Source organism: Echiichthys vipera (assembly GCF_963691815.1).
Source record: "Echiichthys vipera genome assembly, chromosome: 15".
NCBI classification, from domain to species: Eukaryota; Metazoa; Chordata; class Actinopteri; order Perciformes; family Trachinidae; genus Echiichthys; species Echiichthys vipera.
Window position 1 is genome coordinate 19,895,765 of NC_139840.1, and position 15,191 is coordinate 19,910,955.

The following is a 15,191-nucleotide window of genomic DNA, read 5'->3' on the forward strand; positions in this document are numbered from 1 at the left end:
ACTACAAGGACCAAGGCTGTTGCCCAGCAACGGAATTCCGTTGAAAATGTCTATAACTCGGGAACATTTAAAAATGTTTATATTGAATCTTTTAAATAATAAAAAAAGAAGTTTTAATCAAAATAGGAGTTCCGAGCCAACAGATGGCGCCTGTGCCCGTGGAGCCGGTCCGTTTCTACACTTTTCCCCCCGTGTGAAGAAGAAGTTTGTCAGTCGCCTAGTAGTCTCCCCGGTCAGAAAGGTGTCTAGTAACCGGTCAGCCTGCCCTGAAGACACCCGCCCTGCCCCCGGGTCCCTTTCACAGACCTCCTCCCCGGTGATAACCATCGCGCTGTTCGTTTGACGGCCATGGCGACGAGTGCGAAGCGAAAGCAGGAGGAGACTCACTTGAAGATGCTCCGGGAGATGACGAGCCTGCCCGCGAATAGGAAATGCTTCGACTGCGACCAGCGCGGCCCGACCTATGTCAACATGACAGTGGGCTCCTTCGTCTGCACCACCTGCTCTGGGATCTTGTGAGTTTCCTTTTGGACTAAAGTATCATATTTGTTGTTTGGAGGGTCCACCAGGCGAGGACAAGACGTCGGTTAAGGGTCCACAACTGACTCGGCGGTACCGTTAGCTCATTAGCTAGTTAAAGTCCCGGACAGGTAACGTCCGTTGGGTCGGGTTGGGGAGAGTCGGTCGGGTCGGGTCGGCAATTCGGTTTGTTTACAGCTTTACTTTAATGAGTTATAAAGTGGTGTTTTTACATATTTAGGCAAGAGTTCGAGGGGTGTTTTCAGTGACTTTTTACCCGGTGTGGTCAAGGTTAGCACGCCCAACGTAAAGATTCATATCTAACAGTCAAATATTTGGCCACCTTGTTTTTAATAACAGCTCGTCACAGGGGAACCACCTCTAGTTGAACTTTAGCTGGACCTCCTAACACACACACACACACACACACACACACACACACACACACACACACACACACACACACACACACACACACACACACACACACACACACACACACACACACACACCTCTAGATAAGAAGGAGCAGGGTTGGCCTCTCGACTTAGGGTGTAGGCAGTGGTGGAAAGTAACTAAGTAGATTTAGTCAAGTACTGTGCTCAGAGGCGATTCTAGAGTCTGTTAGGGCCCTGGGCAAAAATTCACAGGGGGCCCCTTGAACCAGCATTCGTCACCATTATGTTATAAATCATCTGACACCAAGAAAAAAATACGACATGTAAAAATGTTAGTTATTTTCAAAGTTTTTTTTTCTAAATATGAATATATATATTAAAGAAATGTAATTTAAACATTCATATAAAGAACAATATAAAAACAGGAGTGGGTAAAATCAGGTGGGGCCCCCTTAGGGAGGTCAGGTCTCCTACTGTCATTGCAAACTTTGTGCATTGTCACTGCTGTAGTTTAAAGTTTGTCGGCAAGCCGCACCTCTGACTGTACTAAAGTACAATTTTGAGGTCATTTTGCTTTCCTTGATGTACTTTTTACTCCACTTTATGTATTTTGTAACTTTAGTTACTTTCACACATTCAGATTATTAATACAAAATATTATCAACAAAAAAAGAAAGGATATATTTTTATAGATTAAGCTACACAGCAGTATATAAAGTAATTAAAATCAACCCCATATTTATCAGCTTTAACATTAGATACTTATTCAATCTCTCAGTAATTATAATCCAATGATATATAATTCTGAAACACTCCATTCTTCATAATGAGTACTGTGACTTTTTGTACATTTTGATGCTAATACTTGATACTGATACTAATACTAAATGCAGGACTTTGACTTGGAGTATTTTTACAGTGTGGTGTTACTACTTTTACTCGAGTAAAAGCTTTGAGTACTTGTTCCACCACTGGATGTATGCTAACTTTAGTTAAAAGATGAAGTAGTCATCCTGAGCAGCTGATGAAACCACTTAAGTCATCATGAAATCATAACCAGGATTTAGCCAGTGGACCTGATTTATGCAGTATCTTAACAGCCCACTGCCCTTTAGTTGCATGTCTGCTTGTCTTGCTGACAATATGTCAATGTGTAATGTGTTTTTCTTGTCATGAAAGGTGTTACAGCGTTTTGTAGCTGCCTGAATGTAAACTATTTAACCTTTGATTGTAAGCTAGTGTTGTGTGTGTGTGTGTACATAAATGTCAAGCTTTGACCATATCATCTAAATTAAGTACAAGTTTTAACAAAACATAATTGATTATTACACATTTGGCAGCAGTTACAGCCTTGAGACTGATGTGAATGTGCCTGTATCAGCTTTGCACATCTGGACACTGTGGTTTCCCCTCATTCTTCTTTGCAAAACTGCCTCCTCTTAGATGAATCAGCTCTTTTGGTCCAAGTCATTTTATGCTTTTTACTATGCTTTGTTTTACTTATTTCAATGACACTTCAAAGAGCACATCTCTGGTAAACAGAGATTAAATGTGGTGCTTTTGCATGATTCTTTATAGAGAAACTCAGTTTTACCAATCATTCTACAAAATTATGAGTGTTAGTCGATTAAGAATTTCTTTCAAGTGAAATTCCGGTGTAAATTCATCCCATGTTTTTTTTTCGGCACGGCACGGCTCCGTTTTTTTTGTTTATCAACGTTTAACGGAGAGATCCGGGAGAGTCGCTAACAGCCGGATGCGGCTAACGCTGATTAACTTGGGGCAGCACGGTGAAGGCATTAAAACGGCTTTTTATACAACTAATGCTGCTCAAGATAAGAGTCCCTACACATAAAACAAAGCACCAACAACATAGTTTGTGAACCCGGAGTTTATTAAAAGAGTGTTTTAAAGACTTACCTACTGGCCCCTGTACCAGCTCCTCTCGTAGTAAAGTCAATTCAAGTCAATCCAGAAGGAAGGAGCTTATTGGTGCTTTGTTTTCTGTGTAAGGACTCTTCTCATGCTACTGCAGAGGTTTGGTGTTATTTTGAGCGGTATTAGTGGTTAAAAAAGTTGTTTTAATGCGTTCACCATGCTGCCCCGTGCTAATGAATGTTTGCGACTCTCCAGGATATCTCCGTCAATAGTTCTTACCCGAAAAAAAATATCTTGATGGCTTATTTGATGAGTGTATTTGCCAAAAAGGAATCCCTGGGATGATTTTAAGCTGGAATTTCACTTTAATCGAGGACAGCCCTATGGGAAGGCTCTTTCATGTTGCAGTGAAGAGCAGTTTTCAAATCCTGCCATAAATCCTGGTTTGGATGGAGGTCTGGACTGGACTTGGCCACACCAGGACATCGCATTGTTGCTTTTCAGTTATTCCTGTAATAAATTGACTCAGGTTTTCCTCCAGGATGATCTTTGAGTGTCTGACTAAATTTTTTCCTCAACCCTCGAAAGCCTTCCTTGGCACGCAGCAGGAAACCACAATGAGCATGATGTTGCTGTCAAAAGCCTTTGTGGTGGTTGAATGTGTTTTGGTCTCATCAGACCATATAACCCACATCCCTTATGGCAACCAGTAGCCCAGATGTTAAGTAATTTTGTTTTTTCAACAGTCTTCGCTAATCTGCCATAAAGCCGCAACTAGTGAAGCAATAGTTGTTTTCTGCATCGTGTCTCATCCCGTCTGCACAATAAAAGCTCAGACAGAGTTGCCTAAGGGCCCCTTGATGCCCTGCCTTGATGTCGCACAGTCCCTCATATGTTGAGAACTGCCTGCATGAGGAAAATGTACAGCTGTTTAAGAAATATTATATGATTGACTTGACCATACTCTGAAGTTTTTGTTGAGAGACTGAGGATTAAGGCCCCTTTGACACAAATGTGATCTGTGCTGTACAAACAAGCAATGATTCAGTAATCTTGGTCGCAGATTTGTTTAAGGTCCTTTGTCTTCATTATTTAGCTTTTGCCAGAAAACTGACCAACTGGCTGTTGCACCACCAGCCTTAAAGTCTATTTAACCCTTAAACTGCAAATTTTATGCAATTGCCTTTTATTTTAATCTTATGGGATTTATTTAAAGTTACATTTCCTTGAGATTTAAGGCAAAAACAAAGTCTATGGTCTTCAGAAATGCTTAACAACAGTAAATGCCATTGATATAGGTAGTTTGCATTTTTGAAATGTCTGTCAAATTATCTTACTTACACTCAGTTTCCATGTCCCTATTATAAAGGACTCAGAAATGTAGGGATGAAACTGTTACTGTTTTCATGATAAACCACGGTAAAATTCCCAACCGTAAGTATTACTGATTGAAATTTGAATTATCATTTAAGCTGTGTTTGATTACCGTGCTTTGAAAAACTGACGGTGAATACTGTCCTCAAACCAAAGTAAGCAAAGGTCTCCTTCAGACGCAATGGCAGCATAGGTTTGTGTCGCGTCAATGAAAACATTTTTATATGTTTCAGTACAAAAGAACGTGTATCAATGCGTCTGTAGTTGGGGTTTTTGCTTGCTCATCTCCTGTCACATGTACAGCATTGAGTTGCATCCTGCTTCTCTTGTTCTTAAGCTAACATATACCTCCTCCACCCACAGGCGAGGATTAAACCCTCCACACAGAGTGAAGTCCATCTCTATGACCACATTTACACATCAGGAAATTGAGTTCCTACAGAAACATAGCAATGAGGTATCGTGCCCACTTTACAACAAAGGACTCAGCTCCATATTTCACATTATTAAACAGTATTTTAAAAGTAATTCTGGCTTTGATCCAGAAGTATCTTGATGTTTTTATGAACCCTGCTTAGTCAACTTTTTTGACATTCCTCTCTCCCCACTTTTTCCTCCTGTTTCTTGTCATCCCCTCCCCCCCTCCCTTTACTTTCTCTCACCTCTCTACCGGCTACCACCCCCAACCCATTCCCCTCCTTACCTCCCACTCTCCTCATTCCTCTGACCCCCCTGTAGGTCTGTAAACACATCTGGTTGGGCCTCTATGACGACAGGACATTAGTTGTTCCAGATTTCCGAGAACCGCAGAAAGTAAAAGAGTTCCTCCAGGAAAAATATGAAAAGAAAAGATGGTAACATGTTTTTTTCTCTACTTGTTTTGTTTGTTTATACATTTTGGAAACCTGTTGTCAAAAATCACAAACCCAAATTCATGACCGTACTTATTTCAGTTCTTCACTCTATGGATGCTTATTGTACAAATGGTCAAATAAAGCAGTATTTTATTCTTAGGTGTATACAGCTTTAAATAATGTTAAAAAAAAACAACATTTTGCAGTTACAGATTTTGTGAACCATACGTAAATGTTTAAACACTGTTGTACTAACAGGGATCAATTTTTTCCTTTTTGTCTTTTTAAATATATCTACATTTGTGTCGATGTTCTTTCCTGGATGCCTAGGTATGTTCCTCCAGACCAGGCAAGGGCAGTAGCTAGTGTCCAGGCCTCTGTGTCTGGCTCCTCAGCCAGCAGCACTGGTAGTACTCCAGAAGTCCAACCCCTCAAGACCCTGCAGCTCAACAAGACCCCACTGCGCCAGGTAACAGAAATGTACACCAAGGCACTCTATTAGCCCTTTAGATGTCTTGAATGTCTTTTGCAACAAGGTTGGACATTTTTTTTGGCTTCTGCCCAGTCTCCAGGGCTTGCTCGTTCCCAGGCTCATAGCACTGCTCAAGAGAAGAAGTTTGACTTGCTCTCTGACCTGGGAGGAGACATCTTTGCTGCTCCACCCACTCAAACTTCCAGCTCCACCAACTTTGCCAACTTTGCACATTTTCCAAGCCAGTCGGGTAAGACAGCTTTCTCTCAAAGGTCCCAAAAACATTTTACTCAGAGACTCAGTAAAGCTATTAGTGCTGATCCTTTGGTATGTCATCATTCCATGCATTACCCTGCCATTGGTTTTATTTCCACGTTCATTGTATGTGTTAATTTTCCTTGTGTGTGGCTGCAGCACCTCAGGGTAATTCAGATACCAACTTTGCCAACTTTGAGGCATTTGGAAACACTGCAATTCCATCCCATCTGAGCACATCACCCCCCTCAAAGACCTTTTCATCAGGTACCCCTGTCCCACCATTGTATTTCCTCCACCCTATCCACACACACTCACCTTCATCTCTGTATTTTTCTTATTCATTTACTTATTTCCCAATGTGTCCATTGGGCTTCTCTATAGATGCTTAGAGTATGTGCTGACCATCACTACTGTTGAAAACTTGATGGAAGCACATTTCTCCTGAATAAAGGTTTAAACTACTGCTCAGCACATTGAGCATTTGAGACAACTTCAATTGTAAGTGATGTTGGTAACACACCCATACATCTTTTTAATTTGAATTTGACTTCTGAGAAGTGCTGTGAAGGAGACACCTCAGTTGACATTCAGCTCTAAACCTGTAACAAAATAACATGCTTACCCCCAAATGATTTAGTTAATTCTTTATCTTTTTATTATTTGAGTGCGTTTTTGTTTATGCATGTGGCACTTGATCTGTGAATATATTTTTTCTCTCTCCTAAATTTGTCGAAAGGGGGAGGTGTGCCAATACCGTCAGTGTCTAGTGCCATCCCTGCCCAGTCAGGGAGCCACAGAGAGGACCGCTATGCTGCTCTAGCTGAGTTGGACAACGAGCTCAGCTCCTCTGTTCCCACAGGCAGCAATGTGCCAGGGTGAGACACACACACACACACACCATTGTGAAATACCCTTTCTGAAGTCACTCCTAATTCAGCACGTGAGGAGCAACTTTTAGCCTTAAAGGTTGAATATGTAGAATCTTTATTAAAAGCTATATTTTAAAAAATAAATAAATGCACCCATGGGGCGTTTTGAGGGGCACAGAATGAAATTATTATTTTTCCGCAACACGTCCTGCTCAAATTATTATTACTACGATCTTGAGACACTGGTTGGATGAAGGGTAACAGTCGAAACTTCACGTTTAATCATTGATGACTTTCCATCCCCTCATTTTAACTACTGATGATTTTCAATAGTCTGATTTGGACCAACACACACACACACACACACACACACTCACACACACACACACACACACACACACACACAAATTTTGGTAATAGCACTGCCAAAAAATGTTCTCCAGACACCATCAATTACCTACACCGCGTGTCTCCACACACCTGGGAAGCGTTGAAAAAAACTGAATGTACACTACATGAAATTGATTAATCTGGTGTGAAATGTGGGTTGTTGAATAATGTTACTCATATGGTAAAACTTTATAGTTGATCACAAGAAGAATGCATACATTTCAATTCCAATTAAAATCTTCTAATCCACTCGAATCCATAAGAAAAAATTTCACAGCTAAACTGTTTGTTTAAAAAGATGGCAGACTGTTTACAGTATCAGTAATCTCTATGAAATGATTCTGCATAGGAATGTAGAATCTGTAGGCAGCAGGACAAGATTTGGGTGGGGAAAGCGGTCTGGTTTCTGTTTGTAGTCCGAGTCCTATTTACCAATCACGTTTGAGCAGGCTTTGGTTGCATTCAGGTAAACAGTCTGTGTCACACAGAACACATCGGCTATCATCTGATAGTGATTTAGCTTTTAGTTATTATTTATCTGCATTCATATGCAGATATCTGTCCGTCTCTAATTTTCCATGTGTTTTCCATAACTGGAAAAAAACTGTTTTCCAGATTTTGCAGGACATGTGTGAACCCTGAATCAGTTCTAAAGGTTAATTCATGACTGTCATGCGTACTGCATGTGTTAAACATACATACATACAAACATTTAATCTGGCCATTTTCTTTACAGGAATTTATTTGGACCAGTGCTTGGTTCATCGCCTGCCCAGAATCCACCTGTGTTACCCGGCATGCAGCCGAGCTTTGGAGGTTTTAATAGTAATTGCTACTATAGAGAATAAAAATACAATTTCAGAGCTTTAAATTTTCACACAAAGCTTGAAGACTCAATTTGTAAATTCTGTCTGCATTTCATCTAGCCGTCCCATCAACAAATCCCTTTGTTGCTGCAGCCGTTGCCCCGGAGATGGCCACCAACCCTTTCCAGACCAATGGCAGAGCTCCAGCTGCAGGTGTGTGTGTATTTAAAGTTAAGTGAATTTAATAAGACACATTTTTTAATTAGTCATTTGTGTTACTTTGATGTATCCCAGTTACATTGCACAGTAGCTTTGTGATTTTCCAAAGTATCTAGAATTTACTCCTCCTTGTGTATGTGCTGTGGGTGTGTGTGCGCATTCATGTTCACACATGCTGTGCGTGTGTGTGTGTGTCTAGTAGCCTCGTTTGGCACTGGCTCTATGAGCATGCCTGCCGGCTTTGGGAATGCGTCTTCCTACTGCCTCCCGACCAGTTTCAGCGGAAACTTCCAGCAGCAATTCCCTGGCCAGGCTCCCATCCCTTACACTCAACCTGGGGCCTACCACCCTCAGTCTAATGGTTAGTGGCCTCCCACATCCCTCTGTCCTCTTACCTCCTTCCACCTGTGCAGTACCTGTCTGCGATTTAGGTCACATGCAGCATTTTTCTCTGCATAAATTTAGAGTTATCTTTATCTAGATGATGGCCATCTGTTTTGGGAATTATGTTTAAGTCTTTCTGCAGCAAATTAAAAGTGTGACTTCTTAGTAGCAGCTACTGCACAGTAATAAAAAGGTTGCATTTAGGGTACAAAGCTTTAGGATTCTTCTCTGTGCAAAACTCTGCACCAGAAACACAATGAACACATCTGACATGCTCACTCATAAGGCTCTGTTCACACCTGAATGCAATCTGACACGCTGGGCCTGGCTCTCATATTGTTTTTTTCCCCCTCCTCTTTACAGTTGTTGTCCCTTAGAGCTTCTTAAGGCCTCATATCGTTCTAATTTTCAGGTCTATACCCATATTTTGGGTTTCTACTAGAACATGTTTACATGCTTTTATGTGATTTAAAGGAGTCATGGCAGAGAGGAAGAAACGGTCCAAAAGCTAAATAAAAAATAAAGCTGTACAAATTTTCTCTCATTCTAACTACACTGTGTTCAGACGCAGAGATAATAAAACAGTTGTTGTGATGCTGAAAACCTGTCGGCCTACTTTTTTCCACACAGAAAATCAATAAAGAAATCGATTAAGAATCAGAGCGATAAGCAGATTCACTTCCAGTGTTTGTATCATAAAATATTATAAGTTCCTTACTTCCTCATCTGTGCTGTCACAACCACAGAAGTCCCGAGTGGTCCTTTAAAGGCACATTTTCTGAATAAGTACTGACATTTGTGCATTTCTCTGTGGGTTTAGTGTTTTGATACTTTCACAGTTTTTCTTTAGCACCTAGACCTGTTATATACACTTTTTACAATAACAAAATGACCTCTCATAATTTAGTTCAGTGTAAAAAGATTTGTGTTCATCTTTGACTCTTTTACAACCTGCTCTTTTTTTGTCTGTTCATTTAACAGTTGCAATCAAATATTATGACACATTCCTTAACTGCTGGAGAGAGCAGACCCAACCTGTTGTTAATCTCTTCCCCTGTATCTCCCTTAGGCCCTGCATTCCCAGTTTACGGTCAGAACAAGCCCTCCATGACGCCCTTTGGGCAGCCCATGGCTGGCCCTGGCATGTCCAATAACCCATTCATGGTGAGCATGCTTTGCCTTTTGGTTTCCCAAACGTTTTGGGTTAAAGAAGAATATAAAGAATGTACCGTTGGGGCTTGATCAGTTCAGAAAACAATTGTACTCATTGAAAACATTATTATTTTTAACATTTATTTTGAAGGTGTAATGTTTTATGTTGGTGTCCTTAATCTGACTCCCTCTCTTATTTCAGGCGGGAGCCCCAGCCGGTTCATTCCCTTCGGGGGGATCAACCAACCCTTTCCTGTAGCACTCCCAGTCCTTGCCACCAGAGGGCAGCATGCAGCACATATTCAACGCATCCGTTCCGTCATGCAATTAGTGGCAGTACTTCTTTTTTTATTTTTATAAAAGACTTGCATATATTTTGGTTTTTTTTTTCATATAAAAAAAGTTTACAACACTATGAAGGAGTACAAAGGACTACATTGAAGACTAAGAAACTGTTATGGAGGGAAATGTTTGGACTATATACATACAGTACATTATATGCTTTTTATTTTTCGTTTATGACTGTAAGCGCTGTGCATATCATCATTTGTAATCACAATTAAGTACATGTTATGTATAACAAGGACTGAATTAACAAAGGTGAGTATACACTACCTTTTGGAAAAAACTCCTCTGCAAACTATATACGTAGGTAAAGGTATAGACTGTAAGGTTATTAACAGGGTTCCATCCAAATCCATGATCTCTGGTTTGAAGCAACCATGGTGATGCAGGTATTTCATTTATAAAAGGGATTTATATTTGTTACTTCAGCATAATTGCATCTATACTGACACTAATGTGCAAAATGTCTTTTACAAGTTGCCTATTACCCAAAGCAACCAGCCAAAAAAAAGAAACATCCCATGCAGGTAGATGGTCCTGAATTATAGGGTCACCGTTCTATCAATATTGCCAATATCTGTGAAATTCGGACTATAAGACTAAATAGACTTCAGATGTTTTAGCCCACCATGTAAAGAGACAGGCACGTCTACTAGAGCACAAACGGAGCAAAGGGACAAGAAGTGTAGGTTTTAAGATGAGTATTTCTACGTCATGTTACTCTACCTAATCTATAAATATTGGTTAACTATACTCTTAAATAACCTCTCTCCTGTTTTTAGATATTCGCTATACTTTATGAATATGTTAAGGACAAAAGGAAAAGACTGTAAAGAAAGCTTCAGGCTTGTGGGTGTGACACAAATTGGGTTGCGTTAAAACAAGTGAAGCAGTTAATCACATGGTTGCAGGTGACTTGTCTCCTTGACAGGGACAGAGACAGACAGGTTTATCAGACCCTGCGTAGACAAAAACATTTTAAAACAAAAAATATTTATGAAATGTTCATTATGTTGTACTCACTACACTCCCTTGAAATATTTCTTCTTCTCCTTTGCCTTCTGTTAAAAAGCTTATGGGATGAATAACAGGATACGGAAAAATACTGTATTGATATGCCTTCAATTTGCTTTAAATTAGGGCAAGGGAAAAGAACAAATTAATTTAGGGAATATTACATTACTGGATCGGCCTGGAACTCTGGAGAACTAGTGTCTCAGTTGTGCCACAAATGACTAACAATGAATTTGACAATGTGTTTCTTGTCTTTTCAAGAATAGGTAAGTAAATGTGTACATATATAAATATATGTATAAATAAATTAAAAGATTTTTAACTACATGTTTTACTGTGTGACGATCACTTTTGATTATTCCATCGGAGAGGTGACTATCTGAGGCTTTATGCAAAAGCTATGCAAGCTTTATTTTGGTTGAAGGAGATAGGTATTATTAATATATTTTCCATTTAATTTCTGTTAATGAGTAGGCTAATTATTAAAAACCTCTCTCATAACACTGTACCACAAACTAAGCCTGAACTAGAACAAGCAAAATGCTAACTTTCTCCCATGTATCTACTTTTTTTCCGCACACAACTTTATTTTCAAATCCTCACAAACGTTATCTGACACAGTTGCAGAACTGATAGGCGTCATACTTAAATTAAAAAAAAAAAAAACAATGAACCTTACAATCTTACGTTATGATGACAACATAAGCACATTTAAAAAGGAGTACTAAAATACACAAAAAAGGGAGTAAAAATGAAACAATAAATAAAAAATTAATTATACAAAAATATTGAATTGAATCTTAACCAACTGAGGAGGCGCCGTTGCCATGGCAACACATAAACTTCTGACATGGCGTCGCTTCTAACAGACCCGTTGTTTGAGACCTCTGGACGCGCTCCCCCACCGAACAAGAACTTTTATCATTTTTCTGTCACCAAGTCAGATGTAAGTATTGATATTTTTAATTTTCAGTACTCTTAACTATAAATTGCTATCTAGGTTAATAAATACAGGGTGCGCTTTAGTAGTCTCGGTGTTGCTAGCTTGAATTAGCTATAACGTTACCTAGCAACGTACATTAACGGTGGTTACTGAAACTGACAATTAACGTTAGCTAACAACCAGTTTAATGAATCCGTGTTTTCTGCCAACGTCAGCTACTTAACTTTAACTTCGATACTTTTTCCCAGTTCCTGCTTTTGTACTTAACACAATTATTTCAATATTGAAAATATATTATTATTATTATTATTATTATTATTATTATTATTATTATTATTATTATCATTATTATTGTGAATTATAATTAATTGGTTCACTGTGCGGGATGTGAGTTATACATTAGACTAGATATCTTTAACAAGGGTCTGTTTGTGTTTCGAGAAATACGTATGAATGCAACGTATTATTAGATACATTTGTGAATAAATAAATAAAAACAAATTTACACAACCTTATGATAGCCTTACTGGCTTATAGACCTTTTCAAAGATGTAAACATAAACATCTTAAATCTGTCCTAGTTTATTTCCTGTTGCACTATTTGTGAATGGCATCAACTGACAGGAAGTAACTAAGGACCAAGGCTGTTGCCTAGCAATAGAATGCCATTGAGAAGGTCTTTCCGGCTGTTAAGTCTGACGTAACACCCTTTCAAAATACAATTTCCGGGTCCAAACGCTCCGTTGAAATAAAACAGACAACAACAGCCGAATATATGAACAGTAACGATCACCTCTTGGTCAGTTAGACACCTTTTTCGTCGATAAGAAAGAGGTAAAATGACAATTACGTTGTTTTTTAAAAAGTCAGATCTGTTCAAACAACGGGGAACACGGCACTATTGCACTACTGCGTTTGGACCCGGAAATCATATTTTGAAAGGGTGTTACTTCACCACTTAACAATTAATAATGATCATTGTAATATATTAGAATGCACCATAAAAAGCGGTGTTTGTAGACTTTAGGCCACCCTGGCAGTTAGGCCCAATTGAATACAGTATTTGTAGTAGGGGGTCCCTGCTTTGTCTCTTTTTCAGGCCTAAATGATGTTGTTTCACAGTTCCATTTTCTTTATGTAAAATACTTGTGTCATAATGTTGATGGTTAAACAAAAAATGCATTAATAATAAGTTGTGTGTTACCCTACCATACCCCGTTAACAGTGATCCTTTGAATGGTCACTTGCAGGTGATATGGAGATGGTGGAAGATATCGCCGAGAACTGTAGACAGGTACTCCAAGCCAGGGGAGCTGAAGGAGTCTCACCAGGACTTCTTGGATGACACTTATCTGCATAGTAAGGACTTTGGGACTGTGTTGTGGAAAAAAGGCATATTAGTGATTCTGCTGTACTTTCATCATATGTGATTTGATATAGACAAGGCAAAAACAGCGTCTATGATATACCAACATGTCTTCTTTGAAAAACGATAATCTATAAATTGTGTATTTGTGTGGTTCCCTGAACTGCTTGTACCCTAAAAAACTGTTGGTGGTGCCTCCATAGTGGCTTTGTGCCTGTTCTGCAAATGAATGTTAAAAAGAGAGAAGATAGTTTGTCAGTTTGGATTAAATATATTAAATATATTTAATACTTACGGTCCAGCTCCTGTGGATTAACATTATCATCAAATCTTTAATAAGCTAAGACTTTTATAAGCCTAGAAGATTATATATTACATAATTTTTAGCATGCTCTGTCTGCAGTAGACCTGTACAGAGATGTATTACATTACTTTAGGTATCACTTTATCTTCAGATTGTGTCTTGTGATTATTGTATATAAGATCAAATTGAATGTTTGAATATGGATGACAGCCACTTTAATATAATGGGCTTCTTCGCAGGTGAGGTCAGTATGGTTTTCGGCCGTCGAATCTTGCAGTACACCAAGGCTTTGTGCCAAGGCCATTATGATTATCTGGAGCACCTGTCTGACTCCTTACTTCTGCGGATAATAAATTATCTAGAACTAGAAGATGTGGGTCAGCTTGGACGAACTTCACGCAGGTTCAGGCAGGTGAGGGATGATGCTAAAAATAAACTGTATCCTGAGAAAAGAGTTTAATCTGTTGTTTAAAATTTCCCCATTGCCCATTTTGTCTTCTTTCCACCTCTCATGTAAACACATCATTATAAATAATGAGTTATTAAATCTAAAGAAATATTCTATTTTGAGATTGCTTTAATAAATTGGAAATTATATCAATGCAACAAAATACATTCTTATGTTTATTGAAATATTCCTTATACTTATTTCTCGCTCCTTAGCTATGTGGGTCGGAGGAGTTTTGGGAGCAGGCAGTGCAGCGGCGCTGCAACACAGTGTCGGCCGAGGTGGCATCCTTGGCGCTTGAGGTGGGCTGGCGCAGCATCTTCTTCACCAGCAAACTACAGCTGCAGAAGTTGATCAGCCGCAGGAGGCTGAAGACTGAGGGGCATCAAGAAGGACAGGTCTTTGACCCTGATACAAAGGCAGATGAAGCTTGTGATGAAAGCTCAGAGACGGACCAGACGTCCGGATCTGAGGAGGAATCTCCCCCTGGCGTTATCCCTGATCGAAGGCTTGGCACTGATTGTGTTAGTGGCTTTGACACCAGTCCTTGCTGTGATGTTAAACCTGATCCTGAACCAGAGGCCTGTTCTGATTCCAGTGAGCCTGTACCTTGCCAACTGTATGAGGGAATAAAGAACTGTGTGGTAGAATCGCCGGTGCAGCAAAGTCAACTGAACAATAGTAGAGGAGACTGTGGTGCAGAGCCAGACAAGACAATGGGTTAATCCATTTGTCAAATATTGCCGTAGTCCTGTGTTTCAGGCTTACTTTTGTATTGATATGCCAGGTATACACGTTCCTAATCCTAAAATGATTTGTGTATTATTATTTTTATTATAGTATTTGTCAAATATTGTTTTTTTTGTTGTTTTTTTACTTTTGTTTGATATGACTATTGTGTTGTCGATTCTCTATGTGATATTTAGGGACATGTTCATTAGTATGTCCATTGTGCCATGATTTTTCTGACTTAAAATGAATAACACAAACAAAAATATTGTAGATCATATTAATTGTTCATTGTTATATACACACTATTAATATACAGTATTGTAATATTTAATATTTACATAATATATAAATGTGATATACAATATGCAGTTCTTCTCTCCTTAGTGTGTCAGTCATGAACTAATTCTGGGTAAAATCTTAGTACTGATAACTTACTTGCCACTTTGCGATGAGACTCCACTTCACT

The 15,191-nt window shown here is 39.1% G+C and overlaps 2 protein-coding genes across 4 annotated transcripts; both read left to right on the top strand.

The window, feature by feature from the left end:
* Nucleotides 1-254: 254 nt before the first annotated feature.
* Nucleotides 255-11,257, top strand: agfg1b (ArfGAP with FG repeats 1b). 3 transcript variants are annotated; one of them, XM_083928262.1, is made up of 12 exons: nt 255-515; nt 4,533-4,626; nt 4,908-5,023; nt 5,354-5,492; nt 5,589-5,745; nt 5,910-6,017; nt 6,490-6,628; nt 7,749-7,828; nt 7,939-8,031; nt 8,237-8,398; nt 9,491-9,585; nt 9,776-11,257. In XM_083928262.1, the coding sequence occupies exons 1-12, from the start codon at nt 349-351 to the stop codon at nt 9,830-9,832; spliced, it is 1,407 nt and encodes a 468-aa protein (XP_083784388.1). In that variant the 5' UTR covers nt 255-348; the 3' UTR covers nt 9,833-11,257. The 3 variants fall into 3 exon arrangements, with proteins under 3 accessions (XP_083784388.1, XP_083784389.1, XP_083784390.1); XM_083928263.1 differs by having other exon boundaries at nt 8,240-8,398; XM_083928264.1 differs by lacking the exon at nt 4,533-4,626 and having other exon boundaries at nt 292-515.
* Nucleotides 11,258-11,782: 525 nt separating this feature from the next.
* On the top strand, nt 11,783-14,718 carry fbxo36b (F-box protein 36b; the record flags this gene model as incomplete). Its single annotated transcript, XM_083929035.1, has 4 exons — nt 11,783-11,878; nt 13,126-13,234; nt 13,785-13,957; nt 14,209-14,718. The coding sequence occupies 4 exons, from the start codon at nt 11,783-11,785 to the stop codon at nt 14,716-14,718; spliced, it is 888 nt and encodes a 295-aa protein (XP_083785161.1).
* Between the last annotated feature and the right edge of the window lie 473 nt (nt 14,719-15,191).

Coding starts and splice junctions, on each gene's coding strand:
- agfg1b (XM_083928262.1), top strand. CDS start 349: ATGGCGACGAGTGCGAAGCGAAAGCAGGAGGAGACTCACTTGAAGATG. Junction 516..4,532: donor ACCACCTGCTCTGGGATCTT/GTGAGTTTCCTT, acceptor CTCCACCCACAG/GCGAGGATTAAACCCTCCAC. Junction 7,829..7,938: donor CATGCAGCCGAGCTTTGGAG/GTTTTAATAGTA, acceptor CATTTCATCTAG/CCGTCCCATCAACAAATCCC.